Raw genomic sequence first — 19,932 nt, forward strand, 5'->3', positions numbered from 1 at the left:
TATCTTCCAGAGTTTGCTCAGATTCATGTCCATTGCATTGGTGATGCTATCTATCTCATCCTCTTCTGCCTTCCTCCCCTTTTCCTTCAATCTTTCTCAGCATCAGGATCTTTTCCAATGAGTAAATTCTTCACATCAGGTGGCCAAAGTGTTAGAGCTTCAGCTTCAGCATCAGTTCTTCCAAAGAATATTTTGGGTTGATTTCCTTTAGGATGGACTGGTTTGATTCCCTTGCTGTCCAAGGGACTCTCAAGAGTCTTCTCCAGCACCACAGTTCAAAAGCATCCATTCTTCAGTACTCAGCCTTCTTTTTGATCCAACTCTCACATTCATACATTCATACACTGGAAAAACCATAGCTTTGACTATACTGATCTATATTGGCAAAGTGATATATTTGCTTTTTAATACATTGTCTAAATTTGTCATAGCTTTCCTTCCAAGGAGCAATCAATTGTCCTTTAACTTCATGGCTGCAGTCACCATCTGCAGAGACTCTGGAGCCCAAGAAGAGAAAATCTGTCACTGCTTCCACTTTTTTCCCTTCGACTTGCCATAAAGTGATGAGACCAGATGCCTTGATCTTAGTTTTTTGACTGTTGAGTTTTAAGCCAGCTTTTTCACTCGCCTCATTTACCCTCATAAAGAGGCTTTTTAGTTTCTCATTACTTTCTGTTTTTAGAGTGATATCATCTGCATATCTGAACTTGTTGATATTTCTCCCAGCAATCTTGATTCCAGCTTGTGAGTCATCCAGCCTGGCATTTCACCTGATGTATTCCTCATAGATGTTAAATAAGCAAGACAGTAATAGCCTTGATGTACTCCTTTCCCAATTTTGAACCAGTCAGTTGATTCATGTAAGGTTCTAACTGTTGCTTCTTGACCCACATACAGATTAATCAGGAAACAGGTAAGATCGTCTGGTATCCTCATTTCTTTAAGAACTTTCCACAGTTTGTTGTGATCCAGTAGTCCAAGGCATTAGCTTAGTCAATGAAGCAGAAGTAGATAATTTTGTGAAATTCCCTTGCTTTTTCTATGATCTGGCAAATGTTGGCAATTTGATCTCTGGTTCCTCTGCCTTTTCTAAATCCAGCTTGTATATCTGGAATTTCTCAGTTTGCATATTGCTGAAGCCTAGCTTGAAGGATTTTGAGCATAACCTTGCTAGCATGTGAAATGAGTGCAATTGTTTGGTAATGGGAACATTCTCTGGCATTGCCCTTCTTTGGGATTAGAATGAAAACTGACCTGTTCTAGTCCTTTGGCCACTGCTGAATTTTCCAAATTTGCTGACCTATTAAGTGCAGCATTTTAACAGTATCATCTTTTAGGATATGAAATAGTTCAACTGGAATTCCATTACTTTGTTCATAGTGATGCTTCTTAAGGCCCACTTGACTTCACATTCTAGGATGTCTGGCTTTAGGTTAGTGACTACACCATCATGGTTTTCCAGGTCCTTAAGACCTTTTTTTGTATAGTTCTTTTGTGTATTCTTGCCACCTCTTCTTAATATCTTCTGCTTCTGTAAGTCTTTACTGATTCTGTCCTTTATCTTGCCAACCTTGCATGAAATGTCCCCTTGATATCTCCAATTTTCTTGAAGAGATCTCTAACCATTCCCATTCTATTGTTTTCCTCTATTTTTTTGCATTGTCTATTTAAGAAGGTCTTCACACCTCTCTCTGCTATGCTCTGGAACTGTGCATTCACTTAAGTAGATCTTTCGCTTTCTCCCTTGCTTTTCACTTCTCTTCTTTTCTCAGCTATTTGTAAAGCCTCATCAGACAACCATGTATAAGCATAAGGGATTTTATTTAAGTCATACCTGAATGGTCTAGTGGTTTTCCCTCCTTTCTTCAATTTAAACCTGAATTTTGCAATAAGGAGCTCAATCAGCTCCAGTTCTTATTTTTGCTGACTGTATAGAGCTTCTCCATCTTAGGCTGCAAATAATATAAACAATCTGATTTCAGTATTGACCTTTTGGTGATATCCATGTATAGAGTCCTCTCTTGAGTTGTTAGAAAATGGTGTTTACTATGATCAGTGTGTTCTGTTGACAAAACTCTGTTGGCCTTTGCCCTGCTTCATTTTGTACTCTAAGGCTGAACTTGCCTGTTACTCCAGGTTTCCCCTGACTTCCAACTTTTGTATTTTAACCCCCTATGATGAAAAGGACATCTTTTTGGTGTTAGTTCTAGAAGATCTTGTAGGTCCTCATAGAACCAGTCAACTGATATTAAATACTAGATTTTTAAAAATGAATGTCTTATTTTATCCCGTGATAATGCACAGGTTTATTAAAAAACAAAACTATAGTAAGCAAACAATACATACAAAATGTAAGACCCTCCATAATGCTACTCTCTAGAGTTATCAATTGAGATTTCATGTATAACTTAAAGAATCTTCCTACATATATATAAATAGGCCCTAAAGACATATTCAGAGAAGGCAATGGCAACCCACTCCAGTACTCTTGCCTGGAAAATCCCATGGATGGAGGAGCCTGGTAGGCTGCAGTCCATGGGGTCGTGAAGAGTCAGACATGACTGAGTGACTTCACTTTCACTTTTCACTTTCATGCATTGGAGAAGGAAATGGCAACCCACTCCAATGTTCTTGCCTGGAGAATCCCAGGGATGGGGGAGCCTAGTGGGCTGCTGTCTATGGGGCCACACAGAGTTGGACATGACTGAAGCAACCTAGCAGCAAAGACATATTGTGTATAGATATGTTAGTATTTTAAAATATAAATAGAATCATATTACATATACATCCTTTGACTTTATGTGAAAAAATTTTTATTCCACCCTATAAAGATCTGTATTATCCTTTTTAATGACTTTACAGGAAGATGAGATTGTTGGATAGCATCACCAATTCAATGGACTTGAACTTGGGCAAACTCTGGGAAATAGTAAGGGACAGAAAAGCCTGGCATGCTGCAGCCCATGGAGTAGCAAAGAGTCAGACACGACTTAGTGACTAAAAAACAACAGTGGTATTATATATTATAATATATGTTATATTATAATATATAATAAAAATATACAATGGTATTATATATTATAAAATGGTTTTATATATTATAAAATTAGCCAAAATTTCAGTTCATCTCCAGCTTTCAAATTTTAAGTCCATTCTAAATTTTCAAATCTATAAGCTGTATAACAGTGAGTAATTCTAACCTCTTGGTCACTATGTTTCGTGCACATTAGACTTTTTTCTGTTCCCATTGCTCAGCAAGCCCTTCCTGCCCGAGACCCTGCCTCTGCTCGTCCCTGTGCAGGAAGCAGTCCGCTTGGGCTGTTGTCAGGCGGTACTCCCTTTATCACTTAGATCCCACCCATGTGTCTCCTCTTTAAGAAGACTTCTCCTGACAATGCCAGCTAAAGGAGCCTCTCCAAACCTACTCACTCTCCATTATTTTTCCCTGTTCTTTTTCCTTCATAATGCTTTTCCATCAACACCTATTTTATGCTTTTTTGTACTTTTGGTGTTTTAGGGGTGGTAATTAACCACGACAGCTCTTTGCTTCATGTTAGGTTGTCTCTGGAAAAAAATGTGAGGAAATGTAAAGAGACAGCACCTGGCTACAAGGCTTCTCAGTGTGCTGTTGCCATCCATCCCTTTCATGACCACTCTCCTATGGACAGACTGAGGCACCGCCAGGACAAGCTCCCTAGAGAGAACTAACCAATGGATGCTCCAGCTGACCCTACTCCCTGTGACTGACTCAGAATCCAACAGAACAGCAGTAGGTGGTCAGCATGGCAACAGGTGATGAGGAAGGGATTCAGGAGATATGATGGCAATGATAGTTGCCATAACTGGGAAGATACTGCAACAACTAAAGATTCTTTTCACGACAGATTCTCAAATTTGCCTCTGTATTATGTTATAAAGGAAAAAGAGAAAAGAGGTGAATAAAATGTAATTAAAAGGCAAGGGTCATCTTTAAATATACCCACAGAGAGTATAAATTCATTTTCAACTTTTGAATTTCATACTTTAAAAGGCTGCAGAAATGTCACCATGCTTAACTGAATTTAAGACAATATGTGTGCCTGTCTTCATCTACTCTAATAATTTTTCACTTATGCTTAAATTTCAGGATCAGGTGCTGACAAAAAAGTAAATAAGACAATAAAAATAAAATTGCAAACTCTGGAGATGGGAAAGAAATGGCAGAAGATGCTTCTATGGAATATTAGTCCACTGTTGAGAGGAGTCTTATGCAAAGTTTGAAATGCTACAAAATTGAGAGGTTATTTAATAAGGGAATTCAAATCTGAAATAAGTGGATAGAACAGCATATGAGAAGGTAAGTGGAAAAATAAGCAACATGTAAACAACAAAGTGTCATAAACATTTTATTTCTTGAACCAAGAAGATAAGCAAGATTAGGAAATGAAACTACCTCTTACTACATATGGCCTGTCAGGGTTGTCTCTGTTCTAAGTACATTAATAATCAGCACTCACACCTTTGAAGGGAAGCCAGGATACTTGAATTTTGCAAAACAGTGCATGTCTGTATTTGTATGTATACTATTACACAGAGTATATAATAATGCATTTATCCTGTTATCATATATTTTATTATCTGTAATATATTTTACATATCTTATTATCCATTGATACAAGGGGAATTTGTTTCTGACTTGTATGATCACACCAAGTTTGTGTATTTCCAAATACTCACTTTGTTACACTCAGAAGGTATTTTGTGTCTTGATTTCCCTGCAGCTCTGACCTTCCTATTGAAGCTTGGGGCTTCTCTGTCTCTGCTCAGGAGCATGGGAGGCAACCAGACACGGATCACAGAAGTCACCCTCCTGGGATTCCAGGTCGATTCAGCCCTGGAGGTTTTCCTCTTTGGACTTTTCTCTCTCTTCTACACCCTCACCCTTCTGGGGAATGGAGTCATCCTGGGGCTTATCTGCTTAGACTCAAGACTGCACACCCCCATGTACTTCTTCCTCTCACACTTGGCCATCATCGACATGTCCTATGCCTCCAACAATGTCCCCAAGATGCTGGCAAATCTTGTGAGTCAGAAAAGAACCATCTCCTTTGTTCCTTGCATTATGCAGACATTTTTGTATCTGGCTTTTGCTGCTGCAGAGTGCCTGATTTTGGTGGTGATGTCCTATGACAGGTATGTGGCCGTCTGCCACCCCCTCCATTACACTTTCATCATGAGCTGGAGAGTGTGCACTGTCCTGGCCAGCGCTTCCTGGGCATTTAGCTTTCTCTGGGATCTTGTCCACTTAGTTCTCATCCTGAAGCTGCCCTTCTGTGGGCCTCATGAAATGAACCACTTCTTTTGTGAAATCCTGTCTGTCCTCAAGTTGGCTTGTGCAGATACTTGGCTGAACCAAGTTATCATTGTTGCATCCTGTGTTTGCATTTTAGTCGGGCCCCTCTGCCTGGTGCTGGGCTCCTATGCGCGCATCCTGGCCGCCATCCTGAGGATCCAGTCCGCTGAGGGCCGCAGGAAGGCCTTCTCCACCTGCTCCTCCCACCTCTGCGTGCTCGGGCTCTTCTTTGGCACTGCCATCATCTTGTACATGGCCCCCAGATCCAGCCATTCTCAGGAACAAAGGAAGATTCTGTCATTGTTTTACAGCCTTTTCAACCCTATGCTGAATCCCTTAATCTATAGTTTGAGAAACACAGAGGTGAAGGGTGCCCTGAGAAAAATTCTAGGGAAGAAGAGGTCAGTGTGAGGGATGGTTTGGAGTGTCCTGTGTAAGCCTGTCTTCATGACTCTGGACCTTTGAATGCTCTTTGAAACCATTAATTTAACAAATTAGAACCCTTTATCTTCAAAATTTTTAAAAACTGAGAAAATAAATACTCATATTTAGTCATTGATAGCAAACCTGAAATAAACATCATAAATAAGAAAATTATAATCTAATCCTATTCTTTAACACAGGTGCAAATATCTTAAAATGTTAGTAAATCAAGTAATAAAAAGATAGTAAATTATGATAAAGTTTTTATCTCTAAAATGCAAAAATCATATAACTTTCAAAAAATGAAAAAAATTGGCCCATTAACAAATTAAAGTATCCATTGTCAGTAGATCAAAGCAAGCGTTTGATAAAATTTAACATCAGTTCATGATAAAGCTCTTTACAACCTAGCATAACAATAAACATTCCTAGAAAAAAATTTATCAAAAACCCCAGTACCATAAACATTCACATATCAGACATTATACTTAATGGTAAAATGCTAGTATCTTTCGCCATAAAATAAAATATAAATAAAATAAGATGTACATCATCACCACTTGTTTTTCTTATTTTTCAGATTTTTACTAGAGATATTAATATGTACAGTTAAACAAAAAGAAGAGATATATGGGTATGTGGGTATCTGTCATGTGAGACACCCATATGAGAAGGAATAAATAAATTATGTCGTTTTTGTTGTGTGGCTAAATTATGTCTAACTCTTTTGTGACCTCATGGACTGTAGCCCTCCAGGCTCCTCTGTCCATCAGATTTCCCAGGGAAGAATACTGGATTGGATTGCCATTTCCTTCTCCAGGGGATCTTCTTGATCCAGTGACTAAACCTGGATCTCCTGCATTGACAGGTGGGTTATTTACCACTGGGCCACCAGGGAAGCCCAAATGAATTCTGATCGTATGCAAATAGTGCGATGGCATTTGTAGGAAATCCAAATGAACCTTTTTGTATATTAGTGAAATGATGAGAAATTTAAACAAGATAACTTGATATAAGATCAATATAAACATCTATTATATATTTATATAACAAATAATTAAAATGAATTTTTTCCAAAATGCTAAAAGCAAGACTTAATTTTTAAATGTTTAGGAATATATCTAAGAGTGTGTGCTTAGTCACTCAGTCATGTCCAGCTCTGCGATCCTGTGGATATAGCCCACCAGGCTCCTCTCTCCATGGGATTCTCCAGGCAAGAATTCTGGAGTGGGTTGCCATGCTCTTCTCCAGGGGATCTTCCCAACCCAGGAATTAAACCCAGGTCTCCCGCATTGCAGGCGGATTCTTTACCATCCAAGTACTAAATCTATAAAGAGACAATTAGAAAAATTTATTAAGGCACTGTGCTAACTAAACAGATATGAAATGTGAGATATGCCAAGTTTTCAGATTGAGAAACATAATGTTTAAGCGATTCAACCTCCTCAAGCTGATTAACATATTTAATGTTAGTATCTTACACTATCCCAGTGGAACATGTGAGTATAAGCAGAACACTTTAGAATTTGACAAGCTGATTCTAACATACATGCTGCCGTGGCTAGTCCAAACACATTTAAAAAGGATTAAGTATAAGGTGAGAGGAATTGATTCTCCAGATAACAGTATCTGCTACAGAGTGCCAATAAGTAAAATAGTGCAGTCTTCATCCTTGGGTTGACCTATAAACAAACTGAACAGAGCATAGATGCTGATGTCTATGATTAGAAACTGGCTGTATGAAAGGTGTGGCTTGGTAGACCACTGGGGAAAGGGAGGGGTGTTGCAGAAAACAGCTCTGGCACGAATGAGTAACCATGCAGATACTCAGTCATGCATGAAAAACTCAGTCCCAGTGTTTTTAAGACCTAAGTGGCAAAGGCAAAACTATAAAGCTCTTAGGAAATATGGAAGGGAAAGATTTTTAAATTAATATACAAATTGTTAGTCTCCAGAGAAACACTAATACATTTGAATAGATTGATTTAGATAGATTAAGAATGCATGTTAATCAACAAGGAGCCTAAAAAGAATGAGAAGACATAGAATTGTCTTCAACAATTCTGATTTATCAAGTCTCAAACTTCACTTCCTCAAAAACCAGTGTATTTCAGAATCTTACTTGTCTTGACCAGGTAATTTTCCACCATGGTAGCTCAGCTGGTAAAGAATCCACCTGCAATGCAAGAGACCCTGGTTCGATCCCTGGGTCAGAAACATCCCTTGGAGAAGGGAACAGCTACTTACTCCAGTATTATTCTTGCCTGGAGAATTCCATGGTCAGAGGAGCCTGGCAGGCCCCAGTCCATGGGTTGCAAAGAGTTGGACACGACTGAACAAAATCTTAATTTTTCAGTCCATTGTGTCTTTTTTCCATAGCATTATACACTAACTGAGGTTATCTTCCCTGTAAAGTTACTATTTTTAACACAAAAGATCACTGGTAAGCATTAACTTTGCCTTCCTCATTGCTGTGTTCATCATATCTAGAGCAAAACTAAGTACAGACAAGGCCCTCAGGAAATCTTTGCTGACTAACTTTGTCTCCTATATTTTTTATTTTTTTAAAAAAAGTATTTTATATTGGAGTGTAGTTTTTAAAAATTTATTTATTTTTAATTGAAGGATAATTGCTTTACATATTGTGTTGGTTTCTACCAAATATCAACATGAATCAGCCATAGGTTTACCCATGGAGTATAGTTGATTAACGATGTTGTGTTAGCTTCAGGTGTGCAGCAAAGTGATTTAGTTACACATATACCTGTGTTGTTGTTGTTGCTATTCACTAAATCCTGACCAACTCTTTGGCACACCAAGGCCTGAAGCTCACTAGGCTACCCTGTCCTTCACTGTCTCCCAGAGTTTGTGCAAATTCATGTTCATTAAGTCAGTGATGCTATGTAACTATCTCATCTTCTGCCACTCTTTTCTCCTTTTGCCTTCAGTCTTTCCCAGCATCAGGATCTTTTCCAGAGTCAGCTCTATGAATCAGGTGTCCAAAATATTGGAGCTTAAGCTTCAGCATCAGTCCTTCCAATGAATGTTGAGGGATGATTTCCTTTAGGATTGATTGCTTTGAACTCCTTGCTATCCGAGGGACTCTCAAGAATCTTCTCTGGCACCACAACTCAAAAGCATCAGTTCTCTGGAGCTCAGCCTGCTTTATGGTCCAACTCTCACATTCATCTATGACTACTATAAAACCAGAGCTTTGACTATATGGACCTTTGCCAGCAGAGTGATGTCTCTGCTTTTTAACATGCTGTCTAGGTTTGGCATAGTTTTTCTTTCAAGGAGCAACTGTCTTTTAATTTTGTGGTTACAGCCATTGTCCACAGTTACTTTGGAGCCCAAGAAAATAAAATCCGTCACTGTTTCCACTTTTTCCCCATCTATTTACCATGAAGTGATGGGACAGGATGCCATGATCTTAGTTTTTTGAATGTTGAGTTTTAAGCCAGCTTTTTCACTCTCTTCTTTCACCTTCATCAAGAACCTCTTTAGTTCCTCTTCACTTTTTGCCATTAGAGTGGTATTGAAAGAAATCAATTTATAACATGAAATTGAATCTTCTAGTTTCTTTGCCAGAGTGTTATACAGTTCAGAGAAATCGTGACTCACCCAATCCCAAACACAAACACACAAATCCCATGCAATTGGACACAACAATTCCCATGGTATCCTGAAAGAACTTAATGAGTAAACATGGGAAATGCATTCCTTGGTTCACCTGCAGATAGGAAAACCACACTTCACCCTCTGAGCCACCAGGGAAGCCCCGATAGGAGAACAACAAACACTAACATCTCCAGGGAGACGATCAGTACAGGTGATAGACACAGTTCTGTACCCTGGTCATGACTTATGTCTGCAGGAGGAAGGTTGGATTCAAATGAAGGTAAAAGCTCTGACTTGCAGAAGCAAGTCTATCATAAACTTCTCTGCTGAGAGCTGTGTGTCTGGGCTTCACCTCCTGATGAGGTCCCTGGGGAAGAGAATCTATCTTAGTCCTCCAAGGCCATGCTGAAGAGAAGAACACAGATTCCACTTCTGAGTTCTAGACTAGAGAGTTCATTGGTCGTGAAAAGGGTTTTCAGGTGGAAAAGACTGGTCCAGGTATAAGGGTCTGAATGCCTTATCTGTACCCAAAGCCTCTTTTTACAAGAGCCCCTGGGCATTTCTAAGGACCCCTCCCCCTCCCCATGGTGTGGCCTTGACTCCTCTGACCTCCAAGACCCATGTCTGTGTCCCCTTCACCTCCCTGCTGTGGTGTCTCTCGGTTTTCCTCATGACTGTTTCAAAGAGGGGTCAGCTAATCATCCATGCAGTGCAAGATCTGGCTCAAGGGCTACAATGAACTTCACAGACCCGTGACTCAAATGCCTTTTCTACAAATAAAACAGTCCTGAAGGCAGAGGTAAGTGGTTTGCTGGCCAGTAGCTTGATCTTCCTTTCCCATATATTGACTGCCTGCCCTTGTGGACTTTCAAAAATATTTTCTGGCCAAACAGGTCCCATTTCTCATGTATTCAGGCAAGAGATGACATTTCTTACTGGAAAAATCCAGTATCTGTTGCTGTACACACTCCCTGTGCCTTATTTTAGTACGATATTAATGTTTCATTAGGATGACTGGATCCAAAAGTTATTCTCCAATAATGGCTTTCAAACCTCTCGTATGTTTAAACTCTTCTTAAGTGTCTTATTTGAGTTCCCTGGTGGCTCAGAGGTTAAAGCGTCTGCCTGCAATGCGAGAGACCTGGGTTCGATCCCTGGGTCGGGAAGATCCCCTGGAGAAGGAAATGGCAACCCACTCCAGGATTCTTGCCTGGAGAATCCCATGGACGGAGGAGCCTGGTGGGCTGCAGTCCACGGGGTCACAAAGAGTGGGACACGACTGAGTGACTTCACTTTCACTTTGAGTTAACTGAAATTTTCAACTCTCCTATGAGATGGGGGAATTGAGGAATGGAGACATACAGAGGGGTACAAGATTTGCCTGCCAAAGTTTTGAGTAGGTCCCAGATAGTCAGGCCAAGAATCCAAGTTTGTTTTTTACATTATGCTATTCAGGAGGATCAAGCTGAGTGGTGAAGTAACTAATTCAGATGGTAAGTAATTTCTGAGTAAGTCAGAAGACTGCATAATCTGTCCTGCCCCAGAGCTTTGACTTTGTCAGCCCCAGGGCACTCACTCTGAGAGAGTGATCAATAAAAACTTCTATTACAGGTCAGTGCAAAATATCCTAAATATGGCCTCCTTTCATTTCATAAGGTTTACTCTCTTTCTCACGTTGGTATATTTGGTATAGCTGAGCTGCATTTTGAGTTTTAAAACCTGTATTTTCTCCTTCATTCCAAGACTGAGGCTACTTTAAATATTCTTATATTTCTTTAAAATCCTTTTTAACTTAAAAATCAGCATATAAAACATCAATACAAATGAAATTAAAATCATATGTTTTCTTACTTAAACATAACCAAAAAGGAAAGCAAGTGTGGAGGACTTTACAATATTATGATTGATATTATTAATTACCAATCCCAATAATTTAGATTCTCCTTGAATTTTGTGCTGTCTTTAATACTGTTAGTATCTGCTGACATCTGGTAAACTCCTACTGTGTACCAGCTAATGCTATGTATTCTTCACATCAGCCCTTTAGACCCTGCTCTCACCAGCTTCCAGATGAAAACAATGAGGCTGAGAATCAGTGACTCAGGGCCACCTGGTTCCTCTGCAGAGTGGAGATGGGCACGATGGTCTGCCTTCATCCTTATTTAGGGACCCTGGTCTTCTCAGTCCCTGCTGATTTTCCTGCTATGGGAGAACAAAGTGATGTATCCATGAACTGTTTTCCCTCATTCTGTGCAGGACAGCACACTTTCCTTAAGGTGCAGCAGGGTGGACACTTAAAGGCATCTTCATTTCAGGTGTCTCTTTATCTGCCATAGGAGTTTTCTAGGAGGAAAGAAAAATCTAACTTCTTGGACTATCATTTTAAAAATGCAAGAAATCATTGCATATTTAAAGGGGAAAAATTGCTTTCTTTATTCTATTTTTTCTCTTGTTCTCACAAAGGTCCCGATCATTAATAGTCTGAGCAGACAGGCACCACTGTAGAGCTGTCTCCTCACGACCTTTCTACAAAAGTGTAAAGAGTGCAGTTGACACCCAGTGTTACATATGGTTTGTCTGGAGTTCATACATGATGAGAGAAGTATTTCCACTAAGAAATTTTTGCCTTCTTAATTATTGCTGACATTTGAAAATAATTTTTTTTCTAGGCTACTTGTTTCACTCAAAAATATTTTACCAAAATATATATTGCAGACTATTTGAATTATGAACTCAAACAATTCTAATCATTTGGGGAAAGGAGGCTAGTGACTTGCATATTTGATACTGAAGCATCCCTATTTCTGCCTCCCGAGGCCCCTTTTAGGTGCAGCAGGAACCCAGACATCACATCACAGCTGAGCCCAAGGCTCTGCCTTGCTTGCTCCCCTAGGAACCATCTCAGGCCCTGACTCGCCTGCTCTTCCTTCCTCTTCAAGCTCTTACCTACCTTCCCTTTCTGGAGATCTCCCATAACTCCTTTAAACATTCTTTTTGGAAAGAAATTTAGTTTTCCAGCTTTCCGTGTTGTTATCATCTCTTGTTGTTAAATTGTGTAGGACTCTTTGCAACCCCATGCACTGCAGCACACCAGGCTTCCCTGTCCTTCACCATCTCCTGAGCTTGCTCAGACTCACGTCCATTGAGTCTGTGATGCCATCCCACCATCTCATCCTCTGTCGCCCTGTTCTCTTCTACTGCCATCAATCTTTCACAGCATCTGGTCTTTTCCAATGAACCAGTTTTTTGCATCAGGGGCCACAGTAAACACAAGCCCATGAGACTTTTTCTGAAGTTCACTGTATCGTTTTCTGTTACTGCTTTTGTTTCTTGCTTTCCTTGATGACAGAAACTGCTTACTCAGAGTTAAAAATTTACAAAATATCCATAATTCTGGAATTCTCAGGTATTAAGAGCTCCCTGAGCCTTCCTCAGACTCATTGGAAAAGACTGATGCTGGGAGGGATTGGGGGCAGGAGGAGAAGGGGACGACCAAGGATGAGACGGCTGGATGGCATCACTGACTCGATGCACGTGAGTCTGAGTGAACTCCAGGAGATGGTGATGGACAGGGAGGCCTGGCGTGCTGCGATTCATGGGGTCGCAAAGAGTTGGACACGACTGAGTGACTGAACTGAACTGAGCCTTCCTATTTAGCCTGAGTCATAGACCTATTAATACAATATTTGATATGTCCCTAAAGTGCCAAATTCTGTTCTGTCATTAAATTTGTATTGATACATATTCTTTAACTGTGCTCTGTTTTCATGAATTTTAAAATAAATCAATTAATAAAAGCTAAAAATATATCAGCTAAAAATTAGTTAATAACATTTGAGTGACTTGGTGAGATGCTTACTGACCATAATTTGCTACCGTTTCTTTGGCGATCCAGTAAAGTGTTGACCCTAGACTTTGGAATTAGTGTAATAGACCACCTCCTTCTAAAGAAACACCAGATCCATGTGGGACGAGACACAGAACTCACAGGCAGAGGGCAAATGTCTCTGGAATTTGCAGTTTCATGGCAATGATCAATTATGTCAATATTTTTCTCCTGTGCAACTTCAAAACAGTTCTTTTCTTGTGCTCCTCTTCACATTTAGGTGGATGTTGCAGTAATTTTCAACTTGATTTGAAATCTTTTTCTACTTTGACTCGTTGGAAGACCATGCTATTGATCAGGACAATTCAGAAAAAAATATCTTGGTAAACAAAAATGAGATTGAAATTTTCATTTCCTCTTTCCTGTCATATGGTAACTATTTTTCAGTTAACGTAATATGGTGACTCATTTCTCCCATTTGAAACTCTAAGAATCTGCTCAGGTTTGACATTCCTATTACAACTTCCTGAGTGCTTCTCTTGAATAAACAAGAAAAATGTGCAACTTTGCTTTTATATTACACAATAGAATTTTTAAATGTCTTTTTTTTGGGTAATGCACATTTATTAAAAAACAGTAACCATATAATATATTCAAAAGGTAAGTTCCCATATAATCCTACTCTCCAGAGATAATCAATGTAAAGAGTTTCATGTTTAAATTACAGTTTTCCTGCATATATAAAAATAGACCCCAAAGACATTTTTGTATAAATATGTTAAATTTTGAAATATAAATCAAATCGTGTACACATGCTTTGACTTTATTTGGAAAATTTTTCATTGCCATATAAAATTCTATATTATCCTTTTAAATGGCTATATAATATTCTATTATTGGAGAAGGAAATGGCAACCCACTCCAGTATTCTTGCCTAGAAAATCCCATGGACAGAGGAGCCTGGTGGGCTGCTGTCCATGGAGTTGCACAGAGTTGAACACGACTGAAGCAACTTAGCATGCATGCATGCATTGGAGAAGGAAATGGCAACCCACTCCAGTGTTCTTGCCTGGAGAATCCCAGGGACAGAGGAGCCCAATGGGCTGCCGTCTATGGGGTCGCATAGAGTCGGACACGACTGAAGTGACTTAGCAGCAATATTCTATTATAGAAATAACCAAATACTTAAATCCATCCCAACTTACAAATTTTATGTCAGTTCCAAATTGTTTAAAATATCAGTAAGAAAACAATGAATATTTACAACCTCTTTGTCACCATGGTTCAGGAACATTGGACTTTTTTTTTTTTTTTCCTTTTCCTAGAACTCAACAAATCCTTTTTGCTCAGGATTTTGCCTTTACTTATTCCTGTGCAAGGAACAATTTGCTTTAAGAAGTTATCAAATATTTCTAAGAACTTCAAATCTGAAATTAGTGGATAGAAAAGCAAGTGAGAAGGTAAAGGGATATGTAAACAAAAGCAACATGTAAAGAACAGGGGACCCTAGTAACTGCACATCTTGGGCCAAGAAGACAAGCAAGCCTAGAAAATAAAACTCTCTCTTTTTAGAGATGGTTTGTCAGGGTTCTCTTTCTTCTAACTGCATTAATAATCAAGACTCATAGAGACTCATAGACTTGAAGAGAAGCCAGAAAACTTGAATTCTCCCAAACTTTGTATGTATGCATGTGAATGTGCATTCTGTTAGGGAGAGTATATAATAATGCATCCTAATACATTTTATTATCTATAATAAATGTTACATATATATATGCTATTATTACTTTGATATAAGGATAACTTTTTCTGATAAATATGAGCACACAGAATTAGTTTTAACAATATATCTAACAATAAATTGTAGGAAATCCATCCAAAGTAATACATTTCCAAATGCTCACTTTGTTACACTTAGAAGGTATTTTGTGTCTTGATTTCCCTACAGCTCTGACCTTCCTGTCCCAGGGGGCGGCTTCTCTGTCTCTACCCAGGAGCATGGGAGGCAACCAGACACGGATCACAGAAGTCACCCTCCTGGGATTCCAGGTCGATTCAGCCCTGGAGGTTTTCCTCTTTGGTCTTTTCTCTCTCTTCTACACCCTCACCCTTCTGGGGAATGGAGTCATCCTGGGGCTTATCTGCTTAGACTCAAGACTGCACACCCCCATGTACTTCTTCCTCTCACACTTGGCCATCATCGACATGTCCTATGCCTCCAACAATGTCCCCAGGATGCTGGCAAATCTTGTGAGTCAGAAAAGAACCATCTCCTTTGTTCCCTGCATTTTGCAGACATTCCTATATCTAGTTTTTGCTCACACAGAGTGCTTGATTTTGGTGGTCATGTCCTATGACAGGTATGTGGCCATCTGCCACCCCCTCCATTACGTTATCACCATGAGCTGGAGAGTGTGCACTGTCTTGGCCATCACATCCTGGGTGTTAAGCTTCCTCTTAGCTCTGGTCCACTTAGTTCTCGTCCTGAGGCTGCCTTTCTGTGGGCCTCACGAAATCAACCACTTCTTCTGTGAAATCCTGTCTGTCCTCAAGCTGGCCTGTGCTGACACCTGGCTCAACCAAGTTGTCATCTTTTCGGCCTGTGTTTTTATCTTACTGGGGCCCCTCTGCCTGGTGCTGGGCTCCTATGCACGCATCCTGGCCGCCATCCTGAGGATCCAGTCCGCTGAGGGCCGCAGGAAGGCCTTCTCCACCTGCTCCTCCCACCTCTGCGTGGTCGGGCTCTTCTTTGGCACTGCCATCGTCATGTACATGACCCCCAAGTCCCGCCACCCTGAGGAGCAGCAGAAGATCCTTTCCCTGTTTTACAGTCTTTTCAACCCCATGCTGAACCCGCTGATCTACAGCTTGAGGAGCAAAGAGGTCAAGGGTGCCTTTAGAAGAGCGCTGTGGAAGGACAGGCTAATGTGAAGAATATCAAAGGGCAACATGCAGGAGGAACTTTGTTCCCTCTGAAATATGGTGAATGCATGCTAAATTGCTTCAGTTGTGTCTGACTCTGTGCAACCCTATGGACTGTAGACCGCCAGACTCCTCTGTCCTTGAGGTTCTCCAGGCAAGAATACTGGAATGAGTTGCGATGACTTCCTTCAGGAAAAAAAAAAAAAAAAAAAGTGAAGTCGCTCAGTCGTGTCCAACTCTTTGCAACCCCACGGATACCAGGCTCCTTCGTCCATGGGATTTTCTAGGCAAGAGTCCTGGAGTAGGTTGCCATTTCCTTCTCCTCCCCAATTCAGGGATCAAACCCAAGTCTCTTATGTCTCTTGCATTGGCAGGTGGGTTCTTTACCACTAGCACCACCTGTTAAACCCCTGAAATATGGTAGGGGGCATTTTTTGCCTTTAGCTGTAAAGCTACAATATTATAGCATATTATAGACCTAACTGGACTTTCCTTGTGGCTCAGCTGGTAAATCTGCCTGCAATGTGGAAGACCTCAGTTTGATCCCTGGGTTGGGAGGATCTCCTGGAGAAGGGAAAGCCTACCCACTCCAGTATTCTGGCCTGGAGAAGTCCATGAACTATACAGTCCATGGGGTTGCAAAGAGTCAGACATGACTTTCACTTATGTATTTATAGACCTAATTGGTGCTTCTGAATTGTGGTGCTAAAGAAGACTCTTGAGAGTCCCCTGGACATCAAGGAGATCAAACCAGTCAATTCTAAAGAAATCAACCATGAATATTCATTGGGAGGACTGATGCTGAAGCTGAAGCTCCAATACTCTGGCCACCTGATGTGAAGAGCTGACTCACTAGAAAAGACCCTGATGCTGAGAAAGATTGAAGGCAGGAGGAGGAGGGGTTACAGAGGATGAGATGGTTGGATGGCATGATTGACTCAATGGACATGACTTTGAGCAAGCTCTGGGAATTGGTGATGGACAGGGAAGCCTGGTGTGCTGCAGTTCATGAGTTTGCATAGAGTCAGACATGACTTAGCCACTGAAAAACAACAACAACAGAGCTAAACATACAATCAGAAACTATATAGACCTTAGAAAATAAAATAGATAACTATTCATGACCCTGGATAGGCATAGGTTCTTAGAGATGATCCAAAAAGTACAAGACATAAAATTTGAAAAATTGGTAAATATTGGATTTTTTGAAAATTAACTATTCTGCTTGTCGAAATCATGATTTTAAAAAAATAAATGCAAATCACAGACCAGGTACTTTTTGAAAATGTTAGTCTGATCACAGGAGAGGACAAAGGAAAGGCTTAGAAAAAAGCAAGATTTATTATACACTTAGGCCCGGGACAGAAGGCATGGCCCACCATGTAGGGTCACATAGGGGACACAGCTGGGTGGTCAGGAGGCAGAAGACAGCATAAGGAGGAAGGTTAAACTACTGCCTTTATTGGCATTTCTGCAGGAAACCCTGAATTAAGCGGTTTATATGAACAAGTTGGAGTTCTTATAATAGATAAATCTTTACCACGTAAAGAAGGAAATCAGGTCGACTGAATGCACAGGAGAATTCTCAAGGCAAGAATTCTCTAATATTTCGAACCCAAGCTACCTTACTTTCAGTAATCTCATTTTAAGTCTTTCTGGCCTCTCTTCTTTCTTGAAATAACAAGTGCTGTATAATAGGATGCTTTATTGTTTTCTTGTTACTTTCTTGGTTTTCCTTAGTTTGAAAATCAGCACTCCCATTTCTGAATTGCATACAACTAAATGTGGTTTTTCTCTCAGTTTTAACTATTCCCTGGTATTAAAATATTCCACTGACAAATTGATCTGCAGTTTGATTTGAAATATCTTTTTGCTATCTTCTCACAAAAAGAATTGGACATTTCTGACTTGCATTTGTCTTACTTAAAACATGTATTAAAGAAGAAATATATGAAGTAATCTGAACAAAGAAAGAATAGTTTTCAGTTATAAACTTCATGCTCATGAAATGATGAATCTATGATCTATAAGGAAAAAAAAATTTTTTTACCCCAAAGAAAATATTTTAAGTTAATGACTTTAGTGCTTTTCTTTACATAAGAAGATGCAAGAGTCTGGGCTCATTATAATCATTCCTTGGTTTTGCATCTTAACTGTCTAGAGCCAGTATCTTGTTTTTCTCCATCCTGAGTTCCCCTCAGGGTGCACCACCAGCTGCAGAGCTTGTGGCTAGTTGATGACAACATTTTTGGAGTTGCCCGACAGGCTGCCTTCCTGAGGCTATAGTCCTCAGAAATGTCCCCACATAAAACAGAACTTGCACCTTTTAGGTTGTATGGTTTTTAAAAGAGAGGCTCACACTGGAGGGTGAAGTTGTCTCTTAACACAATTATGCCAGATGCACAAAAATGGGAAGTCATATGTTTGCCAACACCAACCCTACTTTTGGAATTTAGCAAGGTCAAATGGAAGCATGCAGTCCTGAGTGCCATTGTACTGGCTGGTCTTATGATTTGAGATAAGATGTTGGTCTTGTGATATGATGGTAAACTGGATCCATTGTTGGTGACTGAATGGAACTCTAGTTGTGTAGCAGTAACTTTTGATTCTCATTCTTCAGGTTGCTTCTACTAGAAATGATTTCACTGGGAAGAAAGTTTCTGAGAACCATTCTCCATGTGGCCGTTAGACCATGTAATACAATTTTCAGCTGATTGATCACTGTGTTAACTATAAACCTTGATGATCAAATGCTTAGAAAGGTCCTTGGTTATAGTGGGCAAAGTATATCCGTTTCATTCCTAGCAGACCACAGTATACTATGCACAGATACTCATCACCTCCATTTTTGTGGATGGAAAGCTGTTAAAACAGAATAGGAGAGAAAATGGGTTTCTCACAGGAATAAATTATAGACTTCATATGGCAGGTGTGAATTTCTTGAGATATAGCCCCACCCTGAACGGAGGAAAATTTTAGAAGGCCTTGTGGCATGTTCAGACTAAATTACATTTAGGTAGGCTAGCAAGCCCTATATGGAGGACCCAATATTTTGGGGTAGCAAAACATACTCGTAACTGCACTCATGTTATTAGTACACAATGATAACCACAGCATGGTGGATTGTCCCACAAAACCAAAGAATGGCTTTGAAAGAGAAAGGTGGCCATCTAGGCATCATTGAACATGCTGAATTCACTTTTAATGAGGTGTGACAACCAGCTGAAAAAAAATTTTTTTTTAACTAGAATGAGAAGATTAGAGGGAATTCTCTTCCAGGAAAAAAGTAAGGGATAAGAGTTAGCCTGGAAACAGAATGAGACCTTAGTGAAATAGATCAGACAGACTCAGCAAATAAAGCTGGATACTGCTAGCACTCAGCCCTTACTCAAGTCCTCTTGACTGTTTGATCCAGATGGAGACTAAAGTAACCATGAGACAGAGCCCTTCCATTCTACCTGCTGGAGCCAAAGGAACACAGTTATGGGGATCTTACAGACCTTGGAACTTAGTTTCTCTGGCAGTGTTTGTAATTTTCACTGAAGCCTAGTGAGTGCATGCTCAACTGGGAAGAGCAGATCAGAAGAAGACATACCTGTAGTACAGTTAGTCTGAATATCACTGTGTCCTCCGCCTCATGGTGGGGCAGGCAGAGAAGCAGGCCCCACTATATAACAGCCCACAAAAGAAGCTAGCTTTAGTACAAGCCTCTAAATTGAGATGGGGTAACTGGCTTTGTCCCCTACGGACTTGGAACCCAGAAATAAGTGAGTCGTGGCTAACTGTAATGACACTTGTCCATAATGCT

At 40.0% G+C, this 19,932-nt stretch overlaps 2 protein-coding genes across 2 annotated transcripts; both read left to right on the forward strand.

Annotated features, from left to right (window-relative positions):
* Nucleotides 1–4,810: 4,810 nt before the first annotated feature.
* Nucleotides 4,811–5,743, forward strand: LOC120877722 (olfactory receptor 2A14-like). The gene has a single exon (XM_040260079.1). The coding sequence runs from the start codon at nt 4,811–4,813 to the stop codon at nt 5,741–5,743; it is 933 nt and encodes a 310-aa protein (XP_040116013.1).
* A 9,457-nt stretch (nt 5,744–15,200) lies between these two features.
* LOC120877723 (olfactory receptor 2A14-like) lies at nt 15,201–16,133 on the forward strand. The gene has a single exon (XM_040260080.1). The coding sequence runs from the start codon at nt 15,201–15,203 to the stop codon at nt 16,131–16,133; it is 933 nt and encodes a 310-aa protein (XP_040116014.1).
* Nucleotides 16,134–19,932: the final 3,799 nt, after the last annotated feature.

This window comes from Oryx dammah, unplaced genomic scaffold (assembly GCF_014754425.2).
Source record: "Oryx dammah isolate SB20612 unplaced genomic scaffold, SCBI_Odam_1.1 HiC_scaffold_18, whole genome shotgun sequence".
Lineage (NCBI taxonomy): Eukaryota > Metazoa > Chordata > Mammalia > Artiodactyla > Bovidae > Oryx > Oryx dammah.